The 16,471-nt window shown below is 38.5% G+C and overlaps 1 protein-coding gene across 1 annotated transcript in view; it reads right to left on the bottom strand.

Moving 5' to 3' along the window:
* Positions 1 to 1,323: 1,323 nt before the first annotated feature.
* The window catches only part of GPR158 (G protein-coupled receptor 158), a gene marked incomplete at both ends in the record, with an annotated part of 192,890 nt that continues 177,742 nt past the window's right edge, over positions 1,324 to 16,471 (bottom strand). Inside the window, 4 exons of the mRNA XM_080340473.1 lie at positions 1,324 to 2,775; positions 3,529 to 3,675; positions 5,742 to 5,847; positions 10,153 to 10,291. Of these exons, the coding sequence (XP_080196599.1) occupies positions 1,324 to 2,775; positions 3,529 to 3,675; positions 5,742 to 5,847; positions 10,153 to 10,291 (1,844 nt within the window). The remainder of the gene's footprint in view (positions 2,776 to 3,528; positions 3,676 to 5,741; positions 5,848 to 10,152; positions 10,292 to 16,471) is intronic.

Genomic DNA, 16,471 nt, shown 5'->3' with positions numbered 1-16,471 from the left:
CCTCTTACAGTTGTGTATACGAGAGGAGTAATATTTTTGACTCCTCTCCTGACTCCAAAAGCCAATTTTTGGAAGTTTGCCAACAGGAATAAACAGTGCACTGTTGTTCTCTATGAGCCAGCTAACAGAGTTGTCTGGTTTTAGTAAAACAGGTTCGCATTTCTGGTGTAGATTCATAGTTGTTCTTGCTTGTCTTATTCAGCAGGATATGCTCAGTATGAAATACTGAACAAGATCATCACCATCAATGTTTAAAGTAAGAATTCTGGTTTGTTAGATGATATTTTCCAATTAGTAACAAACAACAGATACGTTGTCCTAAGACTTATCAGAATATGCAGCTAAGACGACTGAATTTCCATTATTAACCAAGTCTATGAGCATTAACAGGGAAGTGCATAACAAGTAAATTACAGCATATAAAACCCCTGAATAATACAGTATCAAACTATAAATTTAAATAACAGCGAGTAAACAAAAAAAAAATATCACTATATAAATCATAGGAAAGGAAAAAAAAATCTCCAAAGCTCAAAGGAACTTCCCGGTATGAATTACGGCTTCCATAGCCAGTGAAAGATTACTGCAATTCTATATATAAACAAAAAAGTCTACAGCAGGTACTTTAACTTGCAATTAGAAGACAGTATCTGTGAATTGCATAAATGTGTTGTTGTGTCACATAATATCAAAGTTATTTGCAAAAATTATACAATCTGGAATGCTTTAGTATGAGACACAACAATGTACTTAAACACACAGTAATAAGAAAATGAGAGCAATCATTATATAAAATGTATTTTTGGGATGCATTGAGTTAGCAGTGCTATCTAGATTAAATATGTAAAGTGAAAAGTCGTCATATTAATAAGCTGCTCATTGATACTCCTTTTTGCCATCAGGACATTTCTGTGCCCTACTTCTGCTGGATCTTTAAAGTCCCAAGGGCAAGTGAAAGCCAATTGTGGCATTCAGGAATTATTCAGTTAAGATCTACACTGTGTGTTTGTAACCACCATATTTTTTTTCCTTTAAAAGATCAGTGATTTCATAAAGGCAGGTTTCTTTCATTGAAACGGTAAAATCCTTGGAGCAGGGACCATATTCTGGGCACTGCTAATCAAACTGTTGGCACTAAACAAATAAATAATAATAACATTAATGATAATTTACTTTGCTTAAATCCTACTTATTTGTAGTGCTGATTCCCTTGATTTTAGTGATACTCCTTAGGAATTTTCAGATCCTTTTGGCCTAAGTCCCCTTTGTCTTTCCTGTTGTCTTTCTTCTCAATGTTGCTACTCTCCTCAGTCCAAAAGCCTCTTATTTTCGAGGTGTTGCTGTTTTATTTGCACTTATAGCAGTGGTGTTTGATAAAGCTACACTTCTTTCTGCATTTGGTAAATCTGGTGTATCATACTCCCAAGGGCAGACTTCAGCTCGAGATGCTAAAGGTTGCTGTAAGTAACTACTTGGCTTATGGGAGTCAGATGAAAGCACATTTCCCTCAGAAGAGGCATTTTTTTTCTGTTCTGCCAATTTATTGAGGTTTTCTTTTTCTGCTGCTTTCTGGGGCAGCTCCTCCCGCTCCCCAGGACAGGTATTAGGTGCATATCTATTAACATTCTCACACTTAAGCCCAGGGGAGACCTGAGACTTGGAATTTGACTGTTTTTTCTCATTTTCAAAGTCCTGCTGCTCCTGTGTCTCCCGAGTGGCTGCCTCCACCTTCTCTGAGCTCTTTTGATTTGACTGTTGATACCCTTCGGGTGTCTTCAGCTTATGATGAGGCTTCCCCTTTGGCTGGGAAGGGTGGTTTTTCTCTGACTCTGAGGAAGCAATAGACACATGTTTTTGAACTTTAGAGTCAGAAGGCACAGGACCAGGAGTTTGGTCATATAATTCCCAAGGACAAACTTCTCCTATGTCGAAATTGTCCTTGTGCAGAGACTTACCTGGGCCTGTGTCTGGATTTGCAGGTGTTTGACTAACCCTTTGCTGTTTCATAATTCCAGATTTATGGGTTTTCTTTGTTTCCTCAGAGTGGGTTTCCTTCCGGTGGGAATCTTTATGCTCCCCTTTATCGGAGGCTGAGTGCTTTTTGCTGGCCTCCTTACCCTTCTGCTGAGACTTGTGAGTTTTGGTGCTTTCTTCTAGACTTTGCGTTTTACTTGTTATTCCCAGAGTCTTTTCCTTGGCACTAGCAATAACACTGAGAGATTTTTGTAACACAGATGTTCTTGGATGCAGAGGCTTCTTATCACCACTTAAGTTATGTGCACTTACTGATTTGCACACCAAAGGGACCGATTCAGTGGAGACAGCTTCAACTTTTTCCAGGGCATTTTTGGTTAATTTGTTATCATTCAGAGAATCCAGATGAGAATTCTCAGCAGCTGTAACTTCTGTGCTTTCTGTAGTTAAGCTGTTTGGTTCTTCTGTTTGATCCCTAACATGATCATAACTGCTGTGGGACTTTTTTAATGAAAATACTCTGTTTTTCAAAGTCTCTTCTTTTGGCTTTGCAGAACTCATGGACTCCTGTGGATTTTTTCTCAGCGTGGCTGTGTTCTTCACAGCACTGTGCTCCATCAGGTCCTTCTCGTCCCTGGAGCATTGCCTGGTGACCGTCTCAGGGATTTCTGTAATACGTCGCATTATTGAGCGCCCCAAGCCCTTTTTAGAGCACCTTTTTTTCTGGAGATGTGGGTTATTAGCAATCATCTTTTTTCTTTTATAGATTTCAAGCTGGGCATACAGTTTCTTCAACTCATCCTGCAAAGCAAAGTGAATGGCAAAACTAGTACATACAGAGGGAGGCCAGTCAAATAAGCAGCCTGATGAATGCACTACCCATTGCTCTAAAAATCGCATTAAACTTATTTCACTGTCTTTTCTAATTCTTGTATATGCCATTTCTCCATCAACCTGAACCCCACTTTTCGACTTCAAAAAATAAACTCAAGCTTCGTGCACAAACATGTCACCTTCCACAGCTGTGTATCATATAGCATGCACAATTTATATGCACTCATGCAGTATGTTTCAGATTTCACAATGCTGTGGTGTATGCTTTCCTTTCTGTTCCTTATTCCAAGAACATAAGTCCTTTTATAATGTAAAATATGAATAAAGTATTTTTTCTGTTAATCATGTGTTTTTAAAATTTTATGTTATATAGTTATATATAGCTATGTATGTGTTACATACAAATGACTAATCACACTGACACGAAATCCTGCTTGCACTTCAAGATAACTGAAAGAGCCTATGTAAACTGATAAACAGCTCTTGCTGTGGATGATTCCCCCTCTTTAGCCTTCAGTATGACTTTTGCTATAACCAGTAATGAAGTGAATATTTTCCATGAGATTTTACGCGACCTGATACCACAAACACTGAGACCTAAGATGGCCTGTTTCAGCTGATATCTGAAGAAAAAAAGTCAAATGGATGCAATATAGAGTTAACTTGTAGGAAAAAGTGTTGTTCTTGAAAATAAATGCTATTTCAATGAGTTATATATACCCGAATATCTTCAGGATCCAAACTATGTTCACTCCATGCTGAATTGATACTGCTGTTCAGATAGGATCCAGATCGACCCATATCAAGCTCATCTTCATAAGCTTCTGTAGCTATATCATCTCTTGGGTTATTGCTTGAATGTGAAAACTGCAATAAGTATTCATAAAAAAGAGGTTGCCATCAGTACAAAATTTACTTCAGCACCACTGTAAGAGTTTACATCAACATTTATTACAGCACAACGATCCTTCTGCGGATTTCATGTGATTTTCTGAACTCGAAGTAGTAGCTATAGGCATCATTGGCACAAGTATTGTCCTACAGAATATCAGTATTGTATGGAAGGAACTCTTATTAATGATGGCTTAACTTGACAAATCTTAGTGATTTGTATAAGAAAAAAGAAGTATTTATTTTAATGCTTATTTGAGCCTCTTTAAATGGTAGTTAAATTAAGCTAGTACATAAATAGACTGTCAGCCAGTGTTTCCAATTAGACTGTTAAAATCATAAGACTGTATTCTATAGTTCATATTGCTGAACAAGCCTGCAGAAAACAAATCTCCCATTTTAGATCCTAATCCTGAAAAGGAAGAGATGAGGTGGAAAAAAATAAAGAAACAGATAAAAAGCAACCTGATCTAGTTGAAGATGTCCTGGCTCATTGCATGAGAGTTGGACTAGATGACCTTTAAAGGTCCCTTCCAACCCAAACCATTCTGTGATTCTATGTAAAAAGGACACAAGTTAATCTCTCTCTTCCAAGTTTTAGCAAATGCTCAGATCAAGAGTTGGAGAGAGGTCGTCAGCTATTTATTTATTCATATTGATTAACTCATCTGTAGTTAATATTGTCCACACAATCATCCATCCTTAGAACTTTATGAATGGAACTAAACCTTGTGATTCTTCTCTTAATTCCCTGAATTTATTGCTGTGCTGGAAGAAAAGTCTGTGTAGTGTTACACAGATAATAAGCTAAAAATGGAAATGTTGATCAGTAGTTATGAGTCAGCTTCAGAAAGGTCAACAAATTTTCTAGGTTAGTCCAGAAAGACATTTTTGAAGGTACGCAATAAAGTATATGAAGATAAAATAGAAAATAGTATGATTATTGCTAAAGATCAGAAAAGTCATTTAAAATAAAACAAGGTTATTCAGTATTAAGGTGGCATCGATGTGTCCCCTTATTATGACTGTTTAATGTATGTATATTTGACAGTTACCAGCATACCCTGTTCTGACACATAGGCAAAAGACAGGAATAGCAGCTTCATCAACCTGAAAGTTCTATCAACTTGAACTGCTTAGTGACCTTCCTTCATATGCAGCTTTCATTTTTCCTGTTCTCTTTGACTCTTGACTTCTTGATTAATATTATTGGTCATTTCAAAAGCCATTATAAAACCATTCCCTTTTCTGGGGTACTGTCTAAGATGAAAGCTCCATTCAAACCCTGTGGACTGGTTCTAGAAACAGGTGGAGCTGCCTGCAGTTCTCCTGCCCCTGGTGAGATGGACATATTGTCGCTCTGCTCCCAGCGCCTGACAGGTCATGTGCTGCAGTGCTCAGAGCTCTTTCTCTTCTTCTCTCCTTCTCCTCTCCCTCTCCCTCTCCCTCTCCCTCTCCCTCTCCCTCTCCTCTCCCTCTTTTCTCTCCTCTCTTCTCCTCCTACCCAGCACGATTCCCAGTTCCATATCATGGGCCACATCTGTTTCAGCATACAGCATCCATCTGTTCCAGACTCTGATTTACAAAGGGCTCCTTTTTCAGCCTATAACAACTGCCTGGGTTAAATCCCAGCCTCTCTCTCTCATGGCTAGTCCAAGCTCCTCATTCCAGTTTTATTTAGCAGTCCATCATAGTCTTTCTATCCCCTCACCTAAACTCTTTGTCTGATCTCAGCTAACTCTGGCAGCAGCATGGTCACCCAAATATCTGAAATAAGCATCATTAGGCAAGATTCTTTCCCCCTTGGATTAATGACATCAAAATTTTTATTACTTTAAACTCCTGGAATTTTGAAAGCTGAATTTAACACTGAAAATATATATAGGAATTTTTAAAACAAAAAATATACAGCTTTTTAGGTAACACAGCCAAATTTTACATCCTTCTTTTCTATCAGTTGCTTGCTGATTTTATACAGCATTGCTTCTGCCTGACAACATTTCTCTTTCTCAGTCGTGGCGAAAGAAAAGAGACTCGAATACCTTAGGGATCAGAAGTAACCCAACAGTGACTGTCACAGTCAAGTGTGTGTGTGCAAAGAACAGCATCAGCATCCAGTCAGACTGAAGTCTTGAAGCAAGAATGAATCTGAAAAGAGAGTTCAGGGTTGCAATTCACTGCCTCTTCTCCAGTGCATTAGATTTAACATTTTTAATATTCCTTAGGATTCTCTCAATTGAAAGGCCAAATACAACTGGTTTTGTTCTGTACTGCTTTCATACAGGCTAAAAATTACATTCACATGCTTTACTTATATACCACAATTTCAAAACAACTCAGGAAAAAACCCAAAACCAAAACAAAAAACAACCAACAAAAACAAACAAACAAACAAAAGAACCAACAAAACAAGCAAAAACAAAATATAAAAAGAAGCAGCAGACCGTAAAGGATATTTGCTTATTCCATCTTTCTCCCTCTATTTAGCTGGTTTTTTGGATGGTTTATATTGTCACAGCTTCTTAGGCCTGAACTGAGTTATGGCAATTGACGTACATTTAGGATCTGAACAGATGATTTTAGGTTAAGTAAGCACAGCTACTACGATATAAAAAATTGCATTGAACTTCATAAATATGGGACGTCCATGTGTCCAGAGTGTGGCTGATAAGACTTTAAAGAGAGAACTGAATGGAAATGCATTTTAGTGTGGAGCAGAGAAATGGTCTTGATTGCAGGACTGCCCAGCTCAACACTGCAGGGCCCAAGAGGCCCTTGAACGCTGGGGAATGAGCAGCTGAGCCTCCCAAATGAAGCAATTCCTTGAGCAATTCCTTGCTGAGCTCTCTGAAGGAGCAGAAGAACCAGCGCTGCAGTTAACGCTAGCTGGGGCGTGCTTGGCTTATCTGCTCTACTGAGCTCCCAAAGACAGAAATGGCAAGCAATGCAATGGATTAATGGATGGACCACTGGATTGTAATTTGCAGGTTTACAAAAATCACTCAGATAGAAATGACGTTTGCAACTTATCCAAGTCCACAAATGCACATTTTGCAGAAGCTTTTGTTAACAGAAACAGTCTGGCATGAAACACTGACTTATATGCCATAATAATACAGTCATAATCTCTTGTTCGATACTTTGTAAATGAAATGTTTAATGAACACAACAAAATGTTGTAATTATTTCTTACAGGGATGTTGCTGTTGAGGTGTACAGGGACAGGGGGAGGCTCAGGCCTGAGGGTTAGCTAAGTGAACACAGCACGAGAATTATGGAAGACAACATGAGAAACTGCTGGATATAACAAATAACAGAGTGAAAAGTGAACAAGTTACAGGCAGTGCTGTGAGCAAGATTCCACAGATGGTTAATGGGGAGTCATTTGAAAGATGACCCAACTTCACAGGTAATTGAAGGGGCATTGGGGACCTTTGGGAAGCAGAACTTGCAAGAGCAGGGGACCCGATGTAACCGTATCAGTGACAGCACATAAGGCTGTGATTATCTAGCGAATTATACCAGAAATACCAAACTGAGTACAGATGTAGAAAAACTGGGACCAACAGGAAAAAAGTAATGAGGGGTGGGTTGTTTATTTGGGAGAAGACAAGGACAGAGAGTGGCTAAGGCAGATGGGGGAAGAACAAGCACGGAAAGAAGGTAGGATAAAAGGGGATAGTGACATGTAAGCAAGTTGTCACTGACTGTGCCCTGTACCTGATCACTGCAGTATCTTCTGTCTTCTCATTGAATCCTTCTAATGTCTGTGTGATCTCACTCTCTATGCAGTGCATATGTATATGTGCAATTCACAAGCAAACTTCAGGCTGGACTAGCCAGCACATGGGAGACCCGCATCTTGGAAGACCCGAGGTCTCAGCCTGTAACTGAGTATGGGGCCCTGAGCCCGAAGATGGATATTGGAGTGGCTTAAGGCTTGTGCTCGTATTTGAAGGACCTGTGAACGTAGCATGTCTGTGAACCCACACGAGGTGCGTGTTTCGTTAGTGAACCTGATCAGCTGCAGAGGAGGAGCAGGGTCAGGCTGTTCACGCTGGACCTGCCCTGGTCCATGTGGCTGGCCAGGACTGCGTATGGCTGCACCGGGGTGGGTGTGCTCAGCCTCACTAGGCCTGCCAAGAAACTGCAGAGCCACATCCATCAGATAGAGATGCGACAAAGCTCCCAAGTCCGGTGGCTCACCAGATCTGGCTAACCTTAACAGCTCCAATCCTCAGATTCTGTGAAGGCTTTTTGCTTGTTTTATGCATGGAATCTTGACTGATTAAGGTATCCATGTCACACCCTGAAAGCAAAATACCATCTGCAGTAGCCATTCAGACTTGCAGATATGGGGTTTCTATTGGAATGAGATTTATTTCCATATAAACTCTTTTCTCAGCAACACAAGAGAAAGAGCGATGCAGGAATTTAATGCTACACTGACCTGAGGATAATAAAGAATCCTCTGTTTCTGAGATGGGAATACTAGTTTTAAAGGAAAGCAAAATGCAAACAGTCTGAGGTTTTATTTAGTGCTCACATCAATCTTATATGAGCTGTGGGAATTTTCAGACTGGATGGCTGCCTCCTAATAGCAGCTGTCCTTCAAGGCTCCAGCGCTTCATGACAACTCAGATACGTCCTATAAATTTGAGTCTTATATTTCTGCGCTTTCAGTTACATCCAGAACTTGGTGGGAAAATTAGAAGCAAAAAAAAAAAAAAGGTATGGAAATGTGAACTTCAAAGAGATGAGAGTATGACTTGTGTATACACAAATGGACATAATCTCAGGAGGGATCATGTACATCCAGTGCATTTTATTCATTCCTGTCCATAAACAGTACATGATATTTCTGCAACAAATCAGCATGTACCAGACAGAGGGAAAAAATCAATACAAAATGTACTTTTTTTTTTTATAAAGAAGGAGGAACAAAATCAGCAGACCTTAGACTGAAGGAACGGGATCCTCACTAGGATAAACTGAAAGACATAGTCCTTTTGTGTCTCCTTCATATGGCATGTATTAAAATGCCACATTTCCCCCTTTTCTCCTCTGTTTTAACCAACATTACTTTAATCCTGTCCTATTGTTAAAAGAAACTTGCACCCAACATAATAGCTCTCCTAATGCACTGAATTGTATCTTCTAAGATGGCCCAAAATATGGTTTAGGAACATTCATTAATGGGAGAAAATTTTGACTGACTAGCTGTCATATTGGTTATAATAAATTCAAAAACATTGTAACTGAATTTTATCTCTATTAGGAATGAAAAGAAAAATGCTTCCATAAAATACAAATTCTAAACATTATTTTTGAGATGCTTGTGTTAGGGAGTAAAGAAGATTTTGAGAGTATGTGGATGTTGAGATATGGGGTTAGGATGTGAAAGAAACAAAAAGTTGCAAGCAACAATGACAGGGGAAAAGAGCACCTGGAAGGAATACAGATTAAAGATTCGCTCTGCTGATGTTTACTCAGAATAAATAATGTCTCATGGAAGCAAACATCAAGATGGCAGAGACAAACGTGATTTCCAAGACAAACCAAGGAACAGAGAAACGTATTTGAAGACTGTCATCAAGCAATCAAAAAAGGAGGGGGAAAGGGGAAAGGGAAAAGAGAAAAGGGAAAGGGGAGGAGCGGAGAGGAGAGGAGAATTTTACTAGATAAGGTTTGTCAGGAGGGAAAGGAAGGTGTGAGAATATCATAAGAAAATCGTAAGAATCTCTTACAGCATGATATGAAATTCATATTATCCTGCTTTTTTGAATTTTCCAGGACCAATTCATTTTTACAGAGTACTCTATAGGAAAGGCTATATGCCTATATAACAATTTTCACATAGCTCTGGCAAAGACCCTTATTTATTTCTTATTATTCTAATAATTTACAAGTATGAAATGTAAAGCTCATTAGAAACCTTACAAGAAACATGTGCTTTAAATCACTTTGACAGCATCATATGCATAAGAATTTCTTATGTCAGCATATACGACACTATGCTCCATGCACAAACCAGTACAATTATCTGAACATCCAGCTGCCCCCTTGCCAATCTCTTACACACCAGGAAAAGTTCACATAAACCAACATTCTTACCTGCTGTTTTTCTAGGGATACAAACCAGTGAGCAGTGTGTAAATCACTGAAGACAGACAGTAGTTTTGCTATATCTAATTTATCATATATACTGAACTTTGATCCAAGAACATATTAGCTAGCTATACTGAAAACAACCCTAATTATACAATTAACAAGTTGACTATACATATTCTTGAATCCCATGGGAACATTTTTAAGTTTAACAACACTTCATTTTCAGAATCAAATATTTATGAGCCTTTCCATTATGCGTCCTACCCCATTCACCCATTTTAACTTGCACCACATGAAACCTGAAAGATAAATAGTTAATTACTAGTTCTACAGATCACTTGCCTAATCGTATGGAATATAGCAGAGATAATGAGCTCATTGTGAACTGCAACAGCCATATAACGTGGCTCATGAAATGCTGATGGGACTGTCCGCACTGCATAGCAGAGATAAACACCCCACAAGAGGAACAAAAATTCAGCTGTGAGAAGAACAAAAAGAAATAATTTGCAATTAGTTTTATATATGAAAAAGGAAGGAAATTTGAAGTACTATAGTATCTTCTGTATGTGTGAGTTTCTATGCAAAGACAGTATACACTCATGCACATATATATGTACACACATAGGCATTCAAACTCTTTTGGATATTGTCACTGCACATGATACATTTGGTTTTAATTTTATATACATATTTTTTCCAGATCAGGAACCTCCACATTCATGATGTTTCAGTTTTTCAATTGACAAACTTTAAGACAATGTCCCATAATGTCCTGCTTGCTTTTCAAATTGGTACTATAGTAGTTTGGCATCACTTAAAACAACAAGTATTTTTATTAATAGCTCTGGTTCTTGATATAAGGCAGATACCACTGCTACTACTAAACTGCAAGCTTTTTAAGACTAAAGTTTCATTTCAAAGGTTTATAACTCAGACAAAACAATATATTTTGGGTTAAAAAAATTCCTCTGATCATGATAGTTAATTCTGCTGATGCCCATAATATGATGAGTCATTTCTGAGGGCCTAATGTAATTGTAAAACATGATGTGTTTATCTCCTTTGAGAGAAAAAATGAGTAAAGGAAGAAAGGAGAAGTAAAAGGTTAGGATGAGCTTAAACTATCCTGTTAGGGCTAACTCATCCGCATCCAGCAGTACTCTGACTTCAGTTTCCAGTAGACAGTCTGATGTGACATCATTTTGCCATTGAAATCAACAAAATAATTTCGTACCCATCTTCATATATCTCCTTTTCCAGAAGAAAAGCCCCACAGCCCTGCCCAGTAGCTACGAGTAGAGCCGGCGCCTGTGCCTCTTGCCTTGCAGTCTGGTTTGATGACAGCTAGAAGATGCTGAGACTACCCAGCAACACACAATTCCATGAGAGACCCCTGCAATGCCAGCACTGCTCTGGGCCAGCTTCCAAAATTGCGTGTGATCCCATTGTTACTCATACACTGACACTACAAAGTGAGCTCAGCCCATGGTTCTTCTGCTGCCCATGAGCAGGGTCAGCCAGCTCTGCAACGCAAACCATCATGTCCTGACAGAGCAGGAGCTGCCACAGCTCTCCTTGAATACTGACAGCACTCTGATGATCACTCGAACCCAAGCACCTAGATTTTACATGTTCCGGTGGGTGAGCTGAACCCTACCATAGCTCCTTGGCTCTGAAATTAATTCAATCAGCTGCTTTAGCAAAGTGAAAATCCTTTAATAATCTTTTTCTTGGTTTTGTGAGCTTGTGTGCTTTGTCATTGCACCTTAAATTATCACTGACTATACATAAAGATAGAAAAAAAAAATACACTTATAGTAAAAAATAGTCACATATAGTATAACAGAAAATTAATTTGTTCTCATGCTTCTTTTTGCCAGTACATGTTATTATACTGTAACTAGAACAGCCGATGAGTGACATCACCCTACGGTGGTCGTCAGCAAGTTATTACTGGCCTGATTTGGATAAGGATGCAAACGATTGCAAAACCCCGTGTCAGCAACAGATTAAAATAAAACATCTGCACTGGATATCACATGAGAACAGGTCCTCTGGTTCCTCCACTTTTAACAGTCCATAACTTCTGCAAATTACCTACATAATATTCTTACAGTATTTCAAAACTTCTAATTTTGCTATGAATTTCAGCTAAAATCAATCAGAGACAAATTCTGGTAAAACTAATTCAGTTACATAGATCTCTCTATGCTCCGCTAAGAGTTCGGTTTGAACTCTGAACAATACTTGGCATGGTTCTTATTTCTATAAAAAATATATGACCTGGCTTTAAGCCCATTATTTTTACTGGAACATATCCTACATAAACCTAGCAGTTTTACCAGTTACATAAACTCGAACATCTGAAAAGGCATAATCCGCATAATCCACACATGCTGCTAGTTTTGTATTCTACCTCATCAAAATCCCAACAATAATAAAACTTTTGACTAAGCAACAGTTTGACTTGGGACCTTACTGAGTGTCAATATGAAAAAATCAGGGTATGAATCTTCTGAGACTGTGTCCCAGCCTGGTTTTGAGCTCTACAAAAGCACGCGTGTGTTCCCCATATCCCCTACATGCTTGGGCAAACTGGCTGCTACTTCCATTTTGTTCCTATATAATTAGATATGCTACCAGTGAATTCTATTACTCTGGTTTCTTAAAAGCACCTACACAGGAATGACCTACTGAGCCATCTTGTGCCTGAAGTTTTTTTCTGAGCAAGTGGAATACAGATTTTCCTTCAATGACAAAGCATTAAAGGCTCATTTACAAGTGTTAGCAGTTTCCTCTTTTGTAAGTCTACTTGCCTCGCATGTGCAGAATCATGGCACTGAAATGTATTGCTCTTCAGAGCACTGAAGTTTATTGCTCTAATTGCTCTGTATTGATTTAGAAGAAACTGAAAAGGAGAAATTTGTTAGAATTAGGTTGATAAAACCAAATAACTGTATCTTACTGTCCTATGTTCTAGGGAAACTCTTATTATTAATATGGTTCAGCAGGTACTCCCCAGAACCTGCCAAATAGCCTATTTCCTCTCATTTTGCCTTTCATCCAAAGTGTCCGTACAGAAAAAAACCAAAAACAAAACCAAAAACAGAATAAAAGACAAAAACAAAGCCACACAAACATAAAACCCCATAAACCCCCCAAACATGAACAGCAGAGCTGAATAGATGAGCTAATTGTGAAATAAGCATCATAATCCACAAAACTACCCAAGGTCGATTCTTCTTTCCCTTCCTGCACTGAAGAGGGAAGAGCCCCAAGCCTCTTACTGATTGGAAAGATCAGCTGCAGGTGCCAACAGAGGCTGAGAGTCTGAAAATATTCGGCTTTTTAAGGATGAAAATACACGTATAAAACTCTGTGTGCTGGAGGTATTCCTACTTAAACTAGAGAGTGTGGGGGCCAAATTCTGATTATTTTTACCAGAAAAAAAAATCTCAGTTTGAAGATAACCAAGAATTAGGATTGGTTGGTTGGTTGGTTGGTTGGTTTTAATACAGATTGAAAAAAGCCTTCAAGGTATCTCAGAAAGCACATGGAAGTGAAAAAGCTACAACCCCCCTAATATAAAACAATTTCAGTGAGCTGGAGTAAGTAGGAATTAAAATAGCATTTGATCTCCAGATCTGATTAATCCTGAAAATTTCACCGTTTTAAGTTTCTCAACCATAGTTAAAAGGAGTTCCTAAGACAACAAGAGGAGATTTCAAAGTATTAATATCCTGGAGCATGGCAGTAGTTTGCGCCATTTACTGCACAATGCTTTTATAAAAGCTTTATATTTACAGCAGAGCTGGCATTCCTGTCTGCAGATAATAATTAGTGTGACATCTGGTATGCAACACAGAGAATAGCTTTGAAAATAGAAGGTAAAATAACAGAGTTCCTATACTTGTTAAGCCCAATGTTACAATAATTGCATTAGCAACAACAAATAAAACAGACTGATAGAAAACCAATTTATTATCTAAACCACTAATTACAAAGCTTAAATGTATCACATGGAAGTTGTGCTTAAGAGGGGAAATCAAGTTCATGTAATTAGCCACAGACCATTACTGCAATTTTTAAGAAAAATCTGAAGGTATGATACAATTTTGCTATATGGCAAAATGGCCTTTTTGGTTTCTTAATATAAAATAAGGTGACATGTTAATGTATTTATTACACTGTTGAAAAACACAGATATAACTAACTTCAAATAGATAGATAATGGAGCACATCTGGCTACCATGTAGCAAGGTTCTTATGTACCTCTCATCTCTGAGGTCTTATTAGTTCTGTCTATGGCACACTAGTGACTGTTCTGTGCCAAGTATCTTTAATGATTAATATCTGTGAGATGTGATGTGAAATTTCTGTTTAGCTGGCTGAATAATTTTCCACTATAAGCCTGGTCTAGAAAAGTGACTTCCTGACCACTAAAGGACTATCTTAGCATATTATAAACCTGCCAAGACCAAACTCAAAGCTCAAAACATGTGATCTTGTTCCTTTAAGTATGATTTATTATAAGGCTTATAAATTATCTCATTTTACTTATTAAACACAAGAACATGAAATACCTTATTTCTCCCTTCTGAAAAATGATGGAAATTCTTAGGAGAGAGCTGCTGACAGATCTCTGGACAGAAAATGTGAAGTCAAAACAATCAAGCATAAAAGAGCTCTGAGAAAACATGCAGTAGCTACACTATAACTGTCCAAACTGGGCATTCAGATTTGGGTGCACAAATAAGAAAAGGCACAATTGCTTTAAAAGCATGAATGGATGTAGATATGAATGGAAAGTAAGAGATGAAAACAAATTGTGGCCATGTGTACAAAGCAGTTAATCTTTAAATCTTGCTAGCCATTATGTCATTTCCACATCTTTGCACTATCTAATCAACCTGCCTAGTTATATACTTTGGTGTTTTAAAACCATGTCCATCACATTTTTAGAAAATTGAGCATTTTGTAACTCTTAGCTTGGTCTTCCAATACAGTGGACCAGACTCATGCCCAGTGCCGCTGGCTTAAGAGTGCACCCTGTCTCCTTACTTGGGATTTGTTTAGGCCATTGTTCATATTCTGCATCTTCTGAACACAAACAACAATTATTTATGTTCACAGCACGTGATACCTATCTGCTCTACAGAGAAGGACAGACTCAGGGTTGGTATTACTGATTTAAACTTCCTCTGAAGATCTGGATTAATACATTTACCAGGTTTTGCTAAACATGCAGTTGTCTGTGTTGCAAACTATTCTTTCATCTTTAAAGCCAGTACAAGGCAAAGCCACATCCTGAGATGTCTCTGTGATATTTTATTTCAGTGTCCATTAGCTGAGCTGTGCCATGCCTCGCACAGCATGGCGAATGCAGACTGACCTGCCCCTGCCTGTACAGCTCCCTGCACAGGTAAGCTCCTGCTTTAATCCATATCCTTTCTCATTGCCTGCTCTGCAGATGTCTGTACTTCTCTTGGCTGCACAGAACTGCAGAGCAAGATATGATGAACTGAAATCAGTGATCAAAGTCACTTTCTTCTCTTTCAAGATTCAGAAAAGTCATTGAGAGCCTCCTGATACTTGAGTGGGTATGAGAAGAGAACCCCTACAATGACAAATGGAGTAAAGGCAGTAAGGGCATGACTTCAGGAGAGGCAACAAAAAATGGATTCAGAAAAGCAAAGTTCATCCAAGGAAACATGAAAAATCAAGAAATGTAAAACTGGATTTTTGAACTTGGCTTACACACTAACTGTTCTCAGAGGCCTTAGGAAAGTACTTCATCCTTACTTCTACAGCTTTGTTGTCTCTAAGAACTGGACAGCATTCCTCAGGCTTGACATGAGGATGAAATTTTTTATTATGAGGGTGGTGAGACAATGGCACGGGGTGCCCAGAGAGGTGGTAGATGCCTCATCCCTGGAAACATTCAAGGCCAGGCTGGATGGGGCTCTGAGCAACCTGATCTGGTTGAAGATGCCCCTGCTCATGGCAGGGGGTTGGACTAGATGAGCATTGGAGGTCCCTTCCAAACCAAACTGTTCTATGATTCTATGAAAAGAAAAATAATACATATGTAGCCTTAATTTGCTCTCTTTTGCATATATAATCTTCAGTTAACTATACAGTTTCTTAAGAGACCAGACTCATTTAAAGCATGTGACAGAGCAATTCCAGAGATACATCAAGGTTGGCTAATGAAAAAAACCCTGTAATTAATTGCAAATGACATTTAGATATTTAGTGAATGAGACAAAGAACTGCAGGTGAAAAAAGCAGTGTTGTGTACATGCAGGAGAACTGAATTCTAACTTGGTCTGTACCTCAAGCTCCCACGTATATGAAAAAATTTCAAGTCAAGCCAAACTTCATAGAGATTATCACAGAGAGGACTTCTCTTGCTATTTGGGTGCCAACCTAGGCATTTTTGCTGTGATTTGCAGCAGAACTAAGTACATAGTGCAGTATTTGTAGTCAGTGAGACCATACATAACATGTTATATATAGATTTGACTAAGCTCTGTAACTGAGCCAAAGGCATTGCAAAATGTGCACTCAGATTAAATGGACCATATAACCCTAATCTTATTGTGCCTCAGCTCTGGGTGTGTAAAATGGGGATAATGCCACCCTGTCACTGCAGGAT

The sequence above is a fragment of the Nesoenas mayeri genome (assembly GCF_963082525.1).
Source record: "Nesoenas mayeri genome assembly, chromosome: 2".
Classification (NCBI taxonomy): domain Eukaryota; kingdom Metazoa; phylum Chordata; class Aves; order Columbiformes; family Columbidae; genus Nesoenas; species Nesoenas mayeri.
The sequence above is the reverse complement of the archived record's forward strand: the minus strand, read 5'-3'. Positions and strand labels throughout refer to the sequence as shown.